The following is a 16,238-nucleotide window of genomic DNA, read 5'->3' as shown; positions in this document are numbered from 1 at the left end:
CCCAGTAAGAGTGTGATTGTGGAGGTGAATTCTTTCAGGTACAATACCCATCAGAGTAACCGTCTGTTAGTCAACTTGGCAGTTAACAAAAGCTGTAGTGCTGTATGCTTGATCAAGATGCAGGTTCTTCTTCCATACAAAAAGAAGTGAAACTTTTTAAAGCCCCACACTATGGCAATTGTTTCAGGCTTGATAACTGAGTAATTCTTCTCACATTTAGACAAGACATGGCTCCCAAATGCAGTTCTGTCGTCACCACCTGTCCTTCCTCTTCAAATTCTTGATACAGGCCTATGGCTTACCTAGACTTTGCACTGTCATTAATCATACAGAAATCCCATGATCATTAAGGGTGAGCAAGTATAGGAGCTACCATGAGTGTCCTCTTCAAAGCCTGGAATTCATGTTCTGCTGCTTCATCCCGCAACCAGAGAGATGTTTCCCAAGTCACCTCATGTAATCTTGGAGTTTACAGCGTTTAAATACTAATGAATCTCTTGTACAAATCTATGAGCCCAACATAACCTCATAATTACTTTCTAGTCTTTGTTGTCAAGTACTGTCCTATCGCCTCTATTTTCAACAGGTCAGGTGCGATTCCAAACTTCAAAATTACATGATCCAGAAATTTAACTTGAGCTGCTCTGAAACAAGTCTTCTCAATTTTTACAGTGACTGCATATGGTGCTGAGCAAAGACCTTAACAAGAGTTGCTCCATGAGTTCTCAGCAATTAAGATGCCATTCACGCAATGCATCACTTGGTACCAGAAAATCCATGTACTGATTAAAGGAGGGCTCCAATTTGATCTGCCAGTAACTTTATTGTAGGTCAAGACATGAAAAAATTTGTACTCTGTGAACCTTCTGGAGCAACTCCTCCAAGTTTTCTGGCCTATCAGCCTCTGGTATTATAATTAGATGCGAGTCAGTACCAAACGAATCGTGCCATCTCACTTCTCCACCACTTGCATAGAGTTATTGTACTAAGAAACTACTGGTTCAGTGACACCTTGATCTAGCATTACTGAGATTTTCGTCCTGCCCTTTCTGCTTTCTACTTGTATGCCAGTGACATGGTATACAGGTGCGTGAAAAATGTGGTGTGCTCCGTCACAGCAAAGTTATACTGAAAGACCTTAACTGCTCCCAGTTCCGACAGTCTGTGTGTGTGTGGGGGGGGGAGGGGGGGGGATATTGCATCCACCTCATGAATTTTCCACCATATTTCGTCTTGCATTGTGGTCCAACCATGTGACAGGTATTCATCTTTTTTTTATCATAACGTTGACATGATCCCACTGTCATTTCTTCTGATTCGATACACAGTTTTAAACAGTTCACCAGAAGTTGTTCCTGAGGCATTAGTCCCTCAAGCCAAATTTGTATCAGGGACCTTTCCATAATGCACATTCTACACATCCTAATTCCATAACTGCCTGATTCTCTTGTAAGGACTCCATACCCAGATCAGTGATAGAGACCCTTGGTGCATTTGGAGGGGAACTGCTTGTCCCACAGGTGCAACAACCACAGGTAGCTAGGCTGTGTAGAAGGGACTTTATGGTATGAAATGAGTGGCAGCTGTCAAAGTGAAGGTATTGCTAGTGGTTGGTAGGTCTGATATGGACAGAGGTACTGATGTGGCTATCCTTGAGGTGGAGCTCAACATCGAGGAAGATGGCCTGTTAACAAGAACCATTTCCTTCACCATCTCTCCACAGTTCCTGTTCCTTTACCTCACGACACCGTGCTGATCACTTGACACCACCTCCCTCCACATTAATCACCAGTACCCATGGCATTGCCGCTGTTGGACACGATGATTCAAACCTGTGTGTGGCCAACTTGATTTAGGTTTCCGTGGTTTTCGCAAATCGCTTCAGGCAAATGCCGGGATGGTTCCTTTGAAAGGGCATGGCCGATTTCCTTCCCCGTCAGACGAGACCAATGACCTCACTGTTTGGTCCCCTCCCCCAAATCAACCAACCAACACTACCTTTCCCAGTGCCTGACTGTCTCCAAACCTGAAGACTGTCTCCATTGAAGATGTCACCTACAAATAAGTCCAAGTATAGAAGTGGGCACCCACATGGCATCATCCTGTGCCAACCTTTTCATGGGCTATCTAGAGGAATCCTCCTCAACTGCCCAGAATCCCAAACCTCTCACCTGGTTCAGATTCATTGATGAAATCTTCATGATCTGAACCAAGGGACAAGACACCCTAGCCACATGCTGTGGGGGCACCGACAACGATTAGCAGGGTGCCGTGTGGTGAAGCGACAGGAACTGTGGAAACTCGGGGGGAGGGGGGGGGGGGCAGAGGGCGGAGGATGGTTGGTGTGACAAGCTACCTTCCTCGATGTTGACCTCCCCCTCAAGGATGGCTGCATCAGTACCTCCGTCCATGTCAAACCTATCAGCCACCAGCAATATCTCCACTTCGACAACTGCTACCAATTCCATACCAAGAAGTATCTTCCATACGGCCTAGCCCCCATGGCAGTCACATCTGTAGGGACAAGCAGTTCATCTCAAAACATACCAATGGTCTGACGGAGGCCACAGACTGAAATTACCCTCTCAACCTCGTACAGAACCAGATCTCCTGTGCTTCGTCTCTTCAGTCACTAGCATATCCTATGCCTCCCACCCCACCCCCCTCCCTCCATCCAGCAACAAATGAGGGCTCCTCATGTGGGGGCTCATCATGTGACTGAGTACCAGCCAGTACTGGAGCAACTGAATCACATTCTTTGCAAAGGGTTTGACAACCTCTCGTCATGCCCTTAAATGAGGAATATCATACCCTCTGTGTTCCCACCCCTCTAACAGTAGTATTCTCCCACCCACCGAACCTATGCAATATCCTTGTCCATCCTCACTGCACCCCTGCTCCCAATTCCTCACTTCATGTCTCATATCCTTGAATAGACCTAGATGCAAGACCTGTCCCATACATCCTCCCACCATTATATACTTCACTCCGGTCACAGGCATTTCCTATCCCATCAGAAGTAGAGCTACCTAACAAAGCAACCACATGATCAACAAACTAAGCTGCAACCAGTGTGCTGCTTTCTAAGTGAGCATGACAACAAGCAAGCTGTCTGTCTGCATAAATGGCAACTGCCAAACTGCGGCCAAGAGGTAGCAGGACCAACCACTTGCTGAACATGTTACCCAATGATGTGCTTCACTTCAGTGACTACTTGACAGTCTGTGCCATCTGGATCCTCTCTATTGACACCAGCTGGGAACTCTCTCTGCAGTATATCCTGGCATCAGCCTTCGCTAGATCCTGTTCTTCACCCATCTATCCCTTTCCCTGCCCCTACACCAGCACTACGCAGCCTTCTTTTCTGCCAGTGCATCCACTAGCCCTTCTCCCTTCTCTGCTTCTCACCCTCACAGATCCCTTCGGTGTCCCCCCCTTCCCCCCCACACATACACAAAAGGTCCCGACTACACCCTGTAGCCCTACCCTGTTCTTGTTCTACCATGTCACTGCATGCTCCCACATGCAGTACACATTTTCTCTGACCCCTACCCTGCTATGCTTCTGCATCCCCACCCCCCAGCTGCTTGTATGCCCCACAATCAACACCGGACTGCTGCGCCCATCAGGCACATCTGCAGTCCATAGTTTGGCTACAGCAGCCAGGGACAGTGGTTGCGCACGCCCGCGCACACATCCGCAAGCACATCGGTGTATTCTACTTCAGAAGAAAGCCTTTTGGTCGAAAGCTTAAATGTATAGTAGCCTTTTCATTGTGCCTGTCTGTGACTCGGCATTTCCTCTATAGCATGAGTAGCAATCTAACCTTTTCATAATACTGTCTTTATTCTGCCCTAGACTTTCCATTATTCAGTTTCCATTTGGCTTTTTCACCCCCTCCAAAAGTGCTTTCTTTTGATTGAGCATTTTTTTATTGCAACATTATGCAAACAATGCAAAGAAAGTATGCATTGAAATACAAGAACACCTCTAACTTTACAATTCCATGGCACACACAGGAGGATTACACTACCAGTACGAGACAGTCAGCTAAAGTTCAGCTGTCGTACCATGTCTGACAAAATTGAATAAAATATCGACAGTTTGAAAGGATTTGTTGCTAGCTTCCTTGCTGTATAAGATCATTGAGCACATTGTTTTCTACTTTAGTGTCTCTGTCAGTTCGCATTATGAAAGGTTACCATGTAATGTGTGCAAGACTGTGACTACTTGAAGATATTTATATTGTTATTTGATTATATAATGTAGATACCAACATTATTGTCAAGTTTTTATCATGTTGTAACACCTGTCTCCACTTTCAACTTTCAGAAAGTGCCATAGGTTACCAGAAAAACTCTTCATGTTGTCTACTGCGTTCTGGGTTTTGTGTGAATGCATACCTACTGTTAAGTGTTGGAATATGCTCTTTAAGCCTGATATCAAGTGGTAAACCTGTTTAAACAGTGTAGGTGTCACAATCCAAACATTCAGCTTTGTATACACCAGCATTGTTTGTCTTTTGTTGCAGCTATGGTTCTTTAGTTCTTTGTCACAGGAATGACGTATTTACCTCCTAAATGTATTTCCAGTAATGGATGCTAGACTGATACAGTTGAGTTTTAAGATGTTGACAGTCTGGATGAAATATTTCACAGCAACAGACTCTCTGGGAAGATTTTTCCCTCTTGTTTTTGTATACTATCTCAGAAAGTTGTGCATTTTCTTGATGTTTTGTCTGCGGCTGCAGCATTGTGACATCCTTCATGTAGATCATCTTCAAGAGAATTGTGTCCACATTTGAATTAGGCACCCATTCCGTAAATATTTACATAAAGGCACAAACTACTTATAAAAATTCATCAACAGTTGATGAATTTGCCCTGCCCCATTTATAAACTGTGCAAAGTAAATAATTTTATGATGAACCGGTATTATAGTTTGTTGTTAAGGCTGAAACAGCCACAGTGTGACTACTTCAAGAAGCTTTAAGAAGCTTATTTTGCAGACAATGTCTATACTTGACTTACATTATTTAACGTGTACCAATATAACAAAATCACAGTTTTAAATAATGGAAACTCCAGATTGGAATATCAACACTAAAAGGGAAAGGAAAATGATAGATTGATACTCTCCATAAAGATGACACATTGAGTTGCAGGTGGGCACAATGAAAAGACTGTTACACGTTTAGCTTTTGTCCAAAGCCTTCTTCAGAACAGAAAATACACACACATTCACTCAAACAAACAAGCACACTTCACACACACAACTGCCATGTCTGGCTGCTTGGACCAGAACACAACTGTCACATGAAACGAAGACAGAAATCTGGAGAGGGCAGAAGGGATAGCAGGGTACGGGTGGGTGGAGAGAAGAGGACTGTCCAACAGAGTGTGCAGGGACCAGAAGGTGGCATGACAAGACTGCCACCATGCACAACATCGGGAGGCTGTAGGACACTTAGTTTGGATGGGGAAGGGGAGTGAAAAAGGAGAGGAGCAGGGAAGGGCCAGCACACAGTGAGGGTGAAGGGACATAAATAGGGAGGAAGTGACAGGATAGGGGTAAAAACTTCAGTGGAGGGTATGGGGACAGTAGGATACTGGAGGCTGAGGCCATGATATCTTAAATCACAGAACATTTGACTATCATTTAAAACTTAACACATTGAGGACTAACCACTTAGGAAGAATTTTGAGCCCAGAAGACCAGACATTAATGTCATTATTTAAAATTTTACTGGCACATTTGTGTGATAAATCTTGAAGTGTAACACATGCAAACAGACCAATGTTACATGTGAAAGCTTAGCTTTTTGTGTAGCTACACTATGTACATTTATTTAAACCATTAACTTTTATTATCTGTGCATTGATGCTACTTAACAGTGATGTTGCTATTAGCCGACATCATCATGTGTCCTATGCTCCTGCCATTGGCTCGCGACATCACGTGAACACAGAACAGGGAATCAGCGATCATAAAGCGGTTACGGCATCGATTATTTCAGCCGTAAATAGAAATATTAAAAAAAGGTAGGAAGATTTTTCTGTTTAGCAAAAGTGACAAAAAGCAGATCACAGAGTACCTGACGGCTCAACACAAAAGTTTTGTCTCAAGTACAGATAGTGTTGAGGATCAGTGGACAAAGTTCAAAACCGTCGTACAATATGCGTTAGATGAGTATGTGCCAAGCAAGAATGTAAGAGATGGAAAAGAGCCACCGTGGTACAATAACCGAGTTAGAAAACTGCTGCGGAAGCAAAGGGAACTTCACAGCAAACATAAACATAGCCAAAGCTTTGCAGACAAACAAAAATTACGTGAAGCGAAATGTAGTGTGAGGAGGGCTATGCGAGAGGCGTTCAATGAATTCTAAAGTAAAGTTCTATGTACTGACTTGGCAGAAAATCCTAAGAAATTTTGGTCTTACGTCAAAGCGGTAGGCGGATCAAAACAATGTCCAGACACTCTGTGACCAAAATGGTACTGAAACAGAGGATGACAGACTAAAGGCCGAAATACTAAATGTGTTTTTCCAAAGCTGTTTTACAGAGGAAGACTGCACTGCAGTTCTTTCTCTAGATTGTCGTACAGATGACAAAATGGTAGATATCGAAATAGACGACAGAGGGATAGAGAAACAATTAAAATCGCTCAAAAGAGGAAAGGCCGCTGGACCTGATGGGATACCAGTTCGATTTTACACAGAGTACACGAAGGAACTTGGCCCCCCTTCTTGCAGCGGTGTACCATAGGTCTCTAGAAGAGCGTAGCGTTCCAAAGTATTGGAAAGGGCACAGGTCATCCCCGTTTTCAGGAAGGGACATCGAACAGATGTGCAGAACTATAGACCTATATCTCTAGCGTCGATCAGTTGTAGAATTTTGGAACACGTATTATGTTCGAGTATAATGGCTTTTCTGGAGACTAGAAATCTACCCTGTAGGAATCAGCATGGGTTTCAAAAAAGACGGTCATGTGAAACCCAGCTCGCGTTATTCGTCCACGAGACTCAGAGGGCCATAGACATGGGTTCACAGGTAGATGCCGTGTTTCTTGACTTCCGCAAGGTGTTCGATACAGTTCCCCACAGTCGTTTAATGAACAAAGTAAGAGCATATGGACTATCAGACCAATTGTGTGATTGGATTGAAGAGTTCCTAGATAACAGAACACAGCATGTCATTCTCAATGGAGAGAAGTCTTCCGAAGTAAGAGTGATTTCAGGTGTGCCGCAGGGGAGTGTCATAGGACCGTTGCTATTCACAATATACATAAATGACCTTGTGGATGACATCGGAAGTTCATTGAGGCTTTTTGCAGATGATGCTGTGGTGTATCGAGAGGTTGTAACAAAGGAAAATTGTACTGAAATGCAGGAGGATCTGCAGCGAATTGACGCATGGTGCAGGGAATGGCAATTGAATCTCATTGTAGACAAGTGTAATGTACTGCGAATACATAGAAAGATAGATCCCTTATCATTTAGCTACAAAATAGCAGGTCAGCAACTGGAAACAGTTAATTCCATAAATTATCTGGGAGTATGCATTAGGAGTGATTTAAAATGGAATGATCATATAAAGTTGATCGTCGGTAAAGCAGATGCCAGACTGAGATTCATTGGAAGAATCCTAAGAAAATCCAATCCGAAAACAAAGGAAGTAGGTTACAGTACGCTTGTTTGCCCACTGCTTGAATACTGCTCAGCAGTGTGGGATCCGTACGAGATAGAGTTGATAGAAGAGAGAGAGAAGATCCAACGGAGAGCAGCGCGCTTCGTTACAGGATCATTTAGTAATCGCGAAAGCGTTACGGAGATGATAGACACACTCCAGTGGAAGACTCTGCAGGAGAGCCGCTCAGTAGCTCGGTACGGGCTTTTGTTAAAGTTTCGAGAACATACCTTCACCGAACAGTCAAGCAGTATATTGCTCCCTCCTATGTATATCTCGCGAAGAGACCATGAGGATAAAATCAGAGAGATTAGAGCCCACACAGAAGCATACCGACAATCCTTCTTTCCACGAACCATACGAGACTGGAACAGAAGGGAGAACCGATAAAGGTACTCAGGGTACCCTCCGCCACACACCGTCAGGTGGCTTGCGGAGTATGGATGTAGATGTAGATGTAGACATGAGCTATGATTGGCTTACAAAAGCGCATTTCAATCTCGATTTCAATGCTTCATAAACTAACGTGCTGTGTTTGATGGAATTCGAATATATACTTTCATAACAGGAATATGAAAATACGCAGTGTAAATGTTGCTGCATATCAGAGATGTTTCCAAAACTTTGCCAGGGTTTTTTTTCTGAAGAACCGGAGAGTTCTAAACTGGTGTATAAAATTTTTACCTTTCAAAGGATTGGTATTTTTACAGCTCCGAGGGAAAGTATACTGTCACTCATCATGGAAAAAGTTCATTTTTCACCATGTAAGAAGTGTATTTTCATATGAGGGGAAAAGTGCTTTTTTTAACCTGGAAATATGGGGAAAATCTGGGAATTCTTTTTTCTTGTCCATGTATACACCCTGTCATTGAACCTGAAGCAGGCTAGAGGTTGGGAAATTTGCAGGACTAGGAAGTTTTCGTGTAAATGGCCCATTAACAGGTTGGCATTGGAGGGTACCATGCAGGTGGCCATGGTGCTGCGGATTAGTTTGTATACCTTCCCTTCAAAGGAGAAGTATCTGTGTGTTTGGATAAAGTTCGTAAAGTGTATGAGGAGTCAGATAGTGGGTTTGGAGTCGGGAAAAGGTAGTGCTCAATAGTGGCAAGACCATTGGCATGGGGGATATTGGTGTACAGGGAAGTGGTGTCAACAGTGAGTAGGGATCCAGCTGTTCATCAGGATGAATGGACAGCACAAAACTGTGGCCAAGACCAAAGTAAATCACCCTGCAGCACAACATGCAGCTGAACATAACAGGCTTGATTTCAGTGGTTGCTTCTGGATCCTCCACTCCACTACTACCTTTTCTGAACTGCACAAATAGGAGTTAGCCTTACAACATGTTCTCCACTCCCAAAATTATCCTGGCCTCAACCTACAGTAACATACTGTCTGCACACCCTCCACTCAACAGTTTCTGCCCCCTCTGTCCTACCACCTCCCTATATTCCCACTTCCTCACCCTCATTGTGTGCCATCATCTGCCAACACACCTGCCCATTTTTACCCTTCCCTTATCCGGTCTTTTTGTCTGAAGAGTTAATATTAGTCTTTGAAGAAACTGTCATTTAAAGTTCTTTTTTCCCCTCTTCCATCCTATTGCAACTGTATTACACATTTTGTTTTCCAGAAATTTCTAGTGTAGCTGTGTTTGTGTTTATATTAGATTGTTCATTCACAGCTGATTTGGACATCATCATTGTTCCCCATCTTTCTTTTCTGTTATGTGCTACAAGGTACCTCTGTAGTGCATAAACACCAGTGTGCCTCATAAGGTCTGATTTGTATTTCCATCTGGTTGGCAGAACTGTTGTTGAAATCAAATTGCATGTTGTAATTAAATGGAAAAGGATAAGCCAATATTGTAGAACTTGAATTGTTCTGAGAAATAATCGTCAGAACTGTAGCATCAGATTGTATTGTAGACATAAATTTTATACTGTGTACATACCAATAATTAAAATTGTGTGTTTGTATAGGTGACCCTGATTACAAGATGAAATGTATTGGATTCTGGAAAGAGAATCTGAAATCATATCTTATAACATATGATGAACTGGATCCGTACAGCAAGTATCGTTGTTGGGTATGTATTGCCTTAAAAAATATCTGTAATTTTGACAGTTGTAAGTGATCTCAGTATGTGTGACAACACTGTGGCTAACATGGAACCATACAAAACAAATAATACTTGGAAAGATTGTCTAGGAAAGAAGTCTGTGACAAACTGCCAGAAGCAGACTGTTAATGGTGTTTTACGAGCACCAGTATAGAATGACATGATAAAACTTGAGTCTAATTGCTAAGGAAATCCATCTTCGAACTGTGGTCTGATTATATTGAATTAAGTGTATGATGTGTAAGGTTACCCAAAGATACTCAAGCTGGAAGATTACTTCATCACTTCTGTTGTCAGTTTCATTTTTAATATACATGAAGTAATGGAATGTGTAAAAATAACAACTTTCCAAATATTGAGACATAAAGTGACCAGTAGGCTCATACACAAGAACTTGAACATAGCTTATGGGCTTCTTCATAGTACATAAAATACATGTATGGACACAACTGTGTTCTTCCAGCCCTTCCTGGGCAAGAGCTAGTGTGTTACTGTTTGTATTCCCAACCACTGCTTAATATGTTCACTATATTGTGAGTGATAGTCTGTATGCATTCAAGTGCTTGTATTCTACAGGTTTCCAGCATAATCTGCACTATCTAATTCACAGTGTCATGTTATCTAATTGTTTAGAGGATTTTAATTTGGAGAAGGAAAGAAACAAAGTAACAGTGAAGTTAAAGATCATAAAAGAAACATTTTTAATAGATTGTACAGGTAATGTGCGACTGAGTTTGTTTATAAGAACCACACACCATGTGTAAGCAGTTGCACCTCTTTTACCTCTTAACATAAGCAGGAGGAGGAGGAGATCAGTGTTTAACGTCCTGTCAGCAATGCGGTCATTAGACATGAAGCACAAGGTCAGATTAGGGAAGGATGGAGAAGGAAATCAGCTGTGTGCTTTCAAAGGAACCACTCCAGCATTTGCCGTGAGCAATTTAGGGAAATCATGTAAACCTAAATCTGGATGGCTGGACGCAGATTTGAACCACCATCCTCCCAGATGCAAGTCCAGTGTGCTAACCACTTCACTACCTCATTCAGTCTTAATGTAAGCATATGTCAGATTTCTTACTAACATTTGTAAAAATTGGAAAGCCTATGAAGCTCCATCTTATTTTCTGACATTATCTCACGTGTACGTAGGGTCGACTTGTTAATCTGGATATGGCAGTGTAAGTGGTAGGAGGTGGCTGGATACCATACCTGTCGCTCCCTCATGCTGTCTCTCTCCTCCCACGTGCCCCTCCCTCTAGAGGACAGAATTTGTGTTCCCCACCTGTTTTACCCCATGTCAAAGTGCGAGTATTTTGGGACAGGCATACCAGCCTGCTATTCAACTTTTCACTTGTGGGAAACCACCTAAAAACCACATCCAGCTTGGTCAGTGCATGGACCTCTTCTTTAATCCACTGTGTGAATTCAGTCCTCGGCCGGTAGGCCTCCCAGAATCCCAGAAGTGGTGTGTTAATGCACACGGTTACCTGTGTGAGTTAATGCCAAAGAGTAATGGTGCACATGAAATCTAACTCAGAGCATTTGTAGAATGGTGAACCAGCAATAAGAGATTATGACTGCAGGCACCTGACATGGCTGTATGTGGCAGATCCTCCTCTCTTGTGTAACCATAAATGTTGTGTTGCAGCTAACTTTGGCAGTGAAGAGCCATCAAAAATATAAACATGAAAGTGGAAGTATTTATCATTGATATCAAAAGACCAATGTTAACCTGTGAGTCACAGTTAAAGGGGAAGAATGTTGGGGGCCCCAAGAAATATTTTATGTACTGTGGCAGCTGAATTTGTACATGTCATGCTGCTATAAAGGTGATGGGTGTGTGGAACCAGTAGAAAGAGGTGTTCACATGCAACACTGATTGGTTACGGGACCACACATCTTATCCACAATGTTAGCTCTGTACAGGAGAACTGCAGAGGATATGTACACTGAAATGCCAAAAATTGGGTCACCATATACAAAACAGCAGAAAATTCGGAGTATTTGGCAGTAAGAGAAGGAAAACTGGTTCAAGATATACAAAGCCAGACAGAGAAAGTATGTCATTGTTATGGGAACTGCAAGATATCTGATACCCACTCTGGAACTGCGTATGCCCCATGTGTAAGGATTGCTTACTTTATTGGCTATAAGAAGGCACTCCAGAGTGAAAATTAAAATTCAATTATACCTACATGTTTCTTGTTAAAATCACTTATCTTCATCTTTTGCAAACTGAAATTATAACTTTGCACATTTTTGAATGCAGATTAATACCAAAAAATTACCTGCTGCTAGTGTATGGACTATTGTGATAAAGGAAAACACTATACAGCATCTTTTTCCTCATGCCATAGTGGTTTGGGGAGCAGGTTGCTGATCTGAAAATGAATAGTTTTATCATTTCAACAAACAAATTCACTAGAATTAAGATAACATTGAAATTTTTAGGTGAATGTTTACCCAAAGTATGCAATCAAGTGTGAGGATAATGAAATAGCTGGCCATACTGCATATCAGCTGTACTGTAATTCATATATTTTCCTTCTTCAGAAAGCTGCGAAAGATGGCCTGTCGTACATCAGACAAAGTACCGTATTTCCTCGAATCTAAGCCGCACTCGAATCTAAGCCGCACGTGAAAAATGAGACTCGAAATAAAGAAAAAAAAAATTCCCGAATCTAAGCCGCACCTGAAATTTGAGACTCGAAATTCAAGGGGAGAGAAAAGTTTTAGGCCGCACCTCCAAATCGAAACAAAGTTGGTCCATTGTAATATGAGACACAATTTAGGTCGAATGAATGACGATACAGCTACAGTAGTTTGGTTCGAGTCGTAAGATTCGGGTACCCTTCCTTTTTCACGTGCTTCATCTGGTTTGAATCGATTGCTTATTTTGCTTTGATCTGGTAAGTGCCATTTTCTTTGTTATAGGTGTTTACGTCACTCTAAGCAGAAAATGCATTACTGTACTGTGTCATGCATAGTTTGTTGCATTCTGATTAGTGCGTGTTTACGGCCTGTCGCCGCTCGCGGCATGGCTTGCTTTTGTGCGCGCTACCGCCGCTTACAATTAAAACAAATAGAGAGGAATCGTCTCATTAGCGAAACAATGCCAAGAGACTGCTACTTGTTGTTACTTACACTGCTGCTTTCTTTGATAATGATCAACAAGAACCAAATAATAGATGGTGTATGATAGAACATGTTCTGAACGAGAGTTAGGCGAAAATGTTTCTCCGTTCGAACATCTTTGCGGCCGCTTCTTTAGTACATCAAATTGTGCACAGAAATTAGTCATCTTAGAATTAAAAATCTAGTCAGTTGCCGTGCTTCATTTCTGACTGTATCACTATTAGGCATAAGTATAATACAAATATAAACATGACACGATATGTATATTCTTCCGCATTTGCTGTTGTCTCACTCTAGTTTCGTAGTTTATTAGGCAAACCGGATTTAAATGAGATAGCAGCAAACACGAAAGAATACATGGCAAAATGTTGATATTCGTATTATTCTCATAGTGAAGAGAATAGTGCATGTGATTCAAATTTCATCAGGTTACTATTAGCAACCATCTCTTCTCACAGGTAGGAAAAAATTCAGAAAGTAGAGTTGGCCATATTGACAAACAGCCCAAACAGTCTTGCCAGTCGGATTTTCGTAGTACATTGAAATTCTGCTACATTCGAAGATGAACAATACGGAATTTGTATTTACTTCGTTGGATAATGTATAAAAATGCAGTGGTCGAAACTAGGGGCGGAGAAAAAAAATCTCGTCTTCCACCTTTTTTTAAATTTATTTACTGATGCAGAGGTTTTGCCGCCAGTATCTATATTTGTGCCTACAAAGCATGCCTGTGTCGCTACATATATTCGACGGCAGAAGTTAGTTGTGGCGGCACCTACCAACATTTTTCAGAACCTCTTGCTTTGCACTCGATTCTAAGCCGCAGGCGGCTTTTTGGATTACAAAAACCGGAAAAAAAGTGCGGCTTAGATTCGAGTAAATACGGTATATGCAACAACTAAAAGAAATTCTTGGAGAATGATTCCTAAAATTATGAAGCCAACGTCAATACCACCTCCTCCCTTCTCTCTCTCTCTCTCTCTCTCTCTCTCTCCCTCTCCCTCTCCCTCTCCCTCTCTCTCTCTCTCTCTCTCTCTCTCTCTCTCTCTCTCCCCCTCTCCCTCTCCCTCTCCCTCTCCCTCTCCCCCCCCCCCCCCCTCTCTCTCTCTCTCTCTCTCTCTCTCTCTCTCTCTCTGCCCCCCCCCCCCCCCCCACACACACACACACACACACACACACACACACACACACACACACACACACACACACACACGTCAAGGCTATAGGAGAGGTCTTAGCAGCCAGACAGCTGCATGACATCAATTAATTTCAGTTGCGTATTGGTTTCGCAAGACAGACATTTATGATCTTTGGGGACTGGACAAGTTATATTTCAGGTATGGTCAGATTACAATAACTCTTAAATTATGTTCATGTGGGTGGGTGTAGAGATTCATCAGCACTGAATTTTAAAGGCGAGTGTTGTTTACTTTGCAACTGTAACTTCTGGTACTGACGACTAATATGTCATTTTGTAGTTCAAAATCAAGTGTTGTTAAATAACTATTGTATTTCTGTGAGAACTGATGTGTTTAATTTTCTGTGAGTTATGGATCTTTCTTTTTTTGAACATTGGTCCTCAGAATTTTTCTTGGCTGAAAAGTTTGACGATATTGCAGTATTTATCCCGTTCAGTTGAAAGAATTTGGAATTTAATGGAATATAGTCAGGTTGCTACAGAGCTGATAGTATAAAGGTGGTGGCATTTTTATCATTGTCTTGCAGGCCTATCATAATGACATAATTTCCTTGTGTAGTGAGACTGCACACTTTAGTGCACCAGGATTCACTCAGGCCACCATAACCACGAGCTACAGTAATAAGAAAATAAGGATTAGGGGTTTGTTCACCATTTAGGGACAAATAAACATAGGAAAACCAACAGATGCAATGAACTTGCAAAGTTGCGCAAATGTTTAATCTGTTCCACTCTAATATCGTCTAAAACTGTTACTTTAGCGGTTTTAGACTTCTTAATGATTGTCAAATTCTTCCATGGGGATTCCAACTGTCTCAGTATCTATTCATTGTTCCCTTATGTTACTGTTATGTGACTCTCGGTTTTTCAGTTAACCAAGAACTGATGAGCAGTAGTATCAGGAGACAGGACCTATCTCAATTGCATTATTCTGCCTTCACAGTAGCCTCCGAGTTTTTTTTTTAATGTGCCGAATGCCTTCAGATCTACAGGATACTGAAACAGGATTGGTTTGTGAGAATAACTACAGTGCAGAGTTTTTTTTTGTTTTTTGTTTTTATTATTATTATTATTATTATTTCCTTGCTGATTTTTGATCTGGCTGTTTGCAATTTCTTTAAAGAGGAGGAAGTACACAAATAGTGTGTACTAGTCCTCCAGGTGGGAAACAATAGATGGTGGCCACAATACTGCTGAGCTAGTGAACCAGCACCGTGTTCAGTGGTCTGTTAGGATAGATAACTCACAATTTAAAAGGAAGATCAGTTGAATTTTGTGTGTTGAATGACCTTCCTTGTTCCAATCCATAAATTTGAGGCAAAATTAAAGTTAATTTCTTTCTTTTAACCCACTAGCAAGCACGCTTGTGTATAAAGTGTACCAATCACAAATTAACATTGTCTTGGGCCATTCCATTGTTGTTTTTACAATTGTGAGCCCATACCTATTCCTTCATTATTGCTTCAGCTAACACAGTGATAAGGTGTTTTGTCATACGTCCAAGTGAGCAGCAGTAATATAAAATAAACAGCAAGCTAGGTGAGAAGAAAATTATGATCTGTGCAAGAAAATGACCCAGATTCCAGGTTAGCAGCACAATCTCAAAATGAGGCAGTTATCTGTGAGGTAATTAGCAATCAAATAAGCAGTTGGCAAGTATCTGATGCAACTGCACTGTTAAATGCCTCAAGTTGTTCATTACTGTGGAGGTAACACTTGCAAGTGGCAACAGATGTGTACAAAGTACGCCACACACCCGCTTTTGTTATGAAAAGTGGTTGGATACATTCTATGATATAAGATACCATACCTTGCACTACTTTCTGAAAAAGAAAAGCATTACAATTATAGTGCAACTTATACACAGTAAAGCGAACTATTTCATAACTCTCATTCTCAATTGCATTGTTTGGGTAAATATTCTCCCAGGTTTCAACCTTGTCAGTGTTCAAAATGGTTCAAATGGCTCTGAGCACTATGGGACTCAACTGCTGAGGTCATTAGTCCCCTAGAACTTAGAACTAGTTAAACCTAACTAACCTAAAGACATCACAAACATCCATGCCCTAGGCAGGATTCGAACCTGCGACCGTAGCGG

The 16,238-nt window shown here is 41.7% G+C and overlaps 1 protein-coding gene across 1 annotated transcript in view; it reads left to right on the top strand.

The window, feature by feature from the left end:
- Positions 1-16,238, top strand: part of LOC124554785 — a 121,815-nt gene that overhangs the window by 68,951 nt on the left and 36,626 nt on the right. The window contains exon 9 of the mRNA XM_047128433.1: positions 9,668-9,774. Within this exon, the coding sequence (XP_046984389.1) occupies positions 9,668-9,774 (107 nt within the window). The remainder of the gene's footprint in view (positions 1-9,667; positions 9,775-16,238) is intronic.

The sequence above is a fragment of the Schistocerca americana genome, chromosome X (genome assembly GCF_021461395.2).
Source record: "Schistocerca americana isolate TAMUIC-IGC-003095 chromosome X, iqSchAmer2.1, whole genome shotgun sequence".
In the NCBI taxonomy this organism is placed as follows: Eukaryota; Metazoa; Arthropoda; class Insecta; order Orthoptera; family Acrididae; genus Schistocerca; species Schistocerca americana.
The sequence above is the reverse complement of the archived record's forward strand: the minus strand, read 5'-3'. Positions and strand labels throughout refer to the sequence as shown.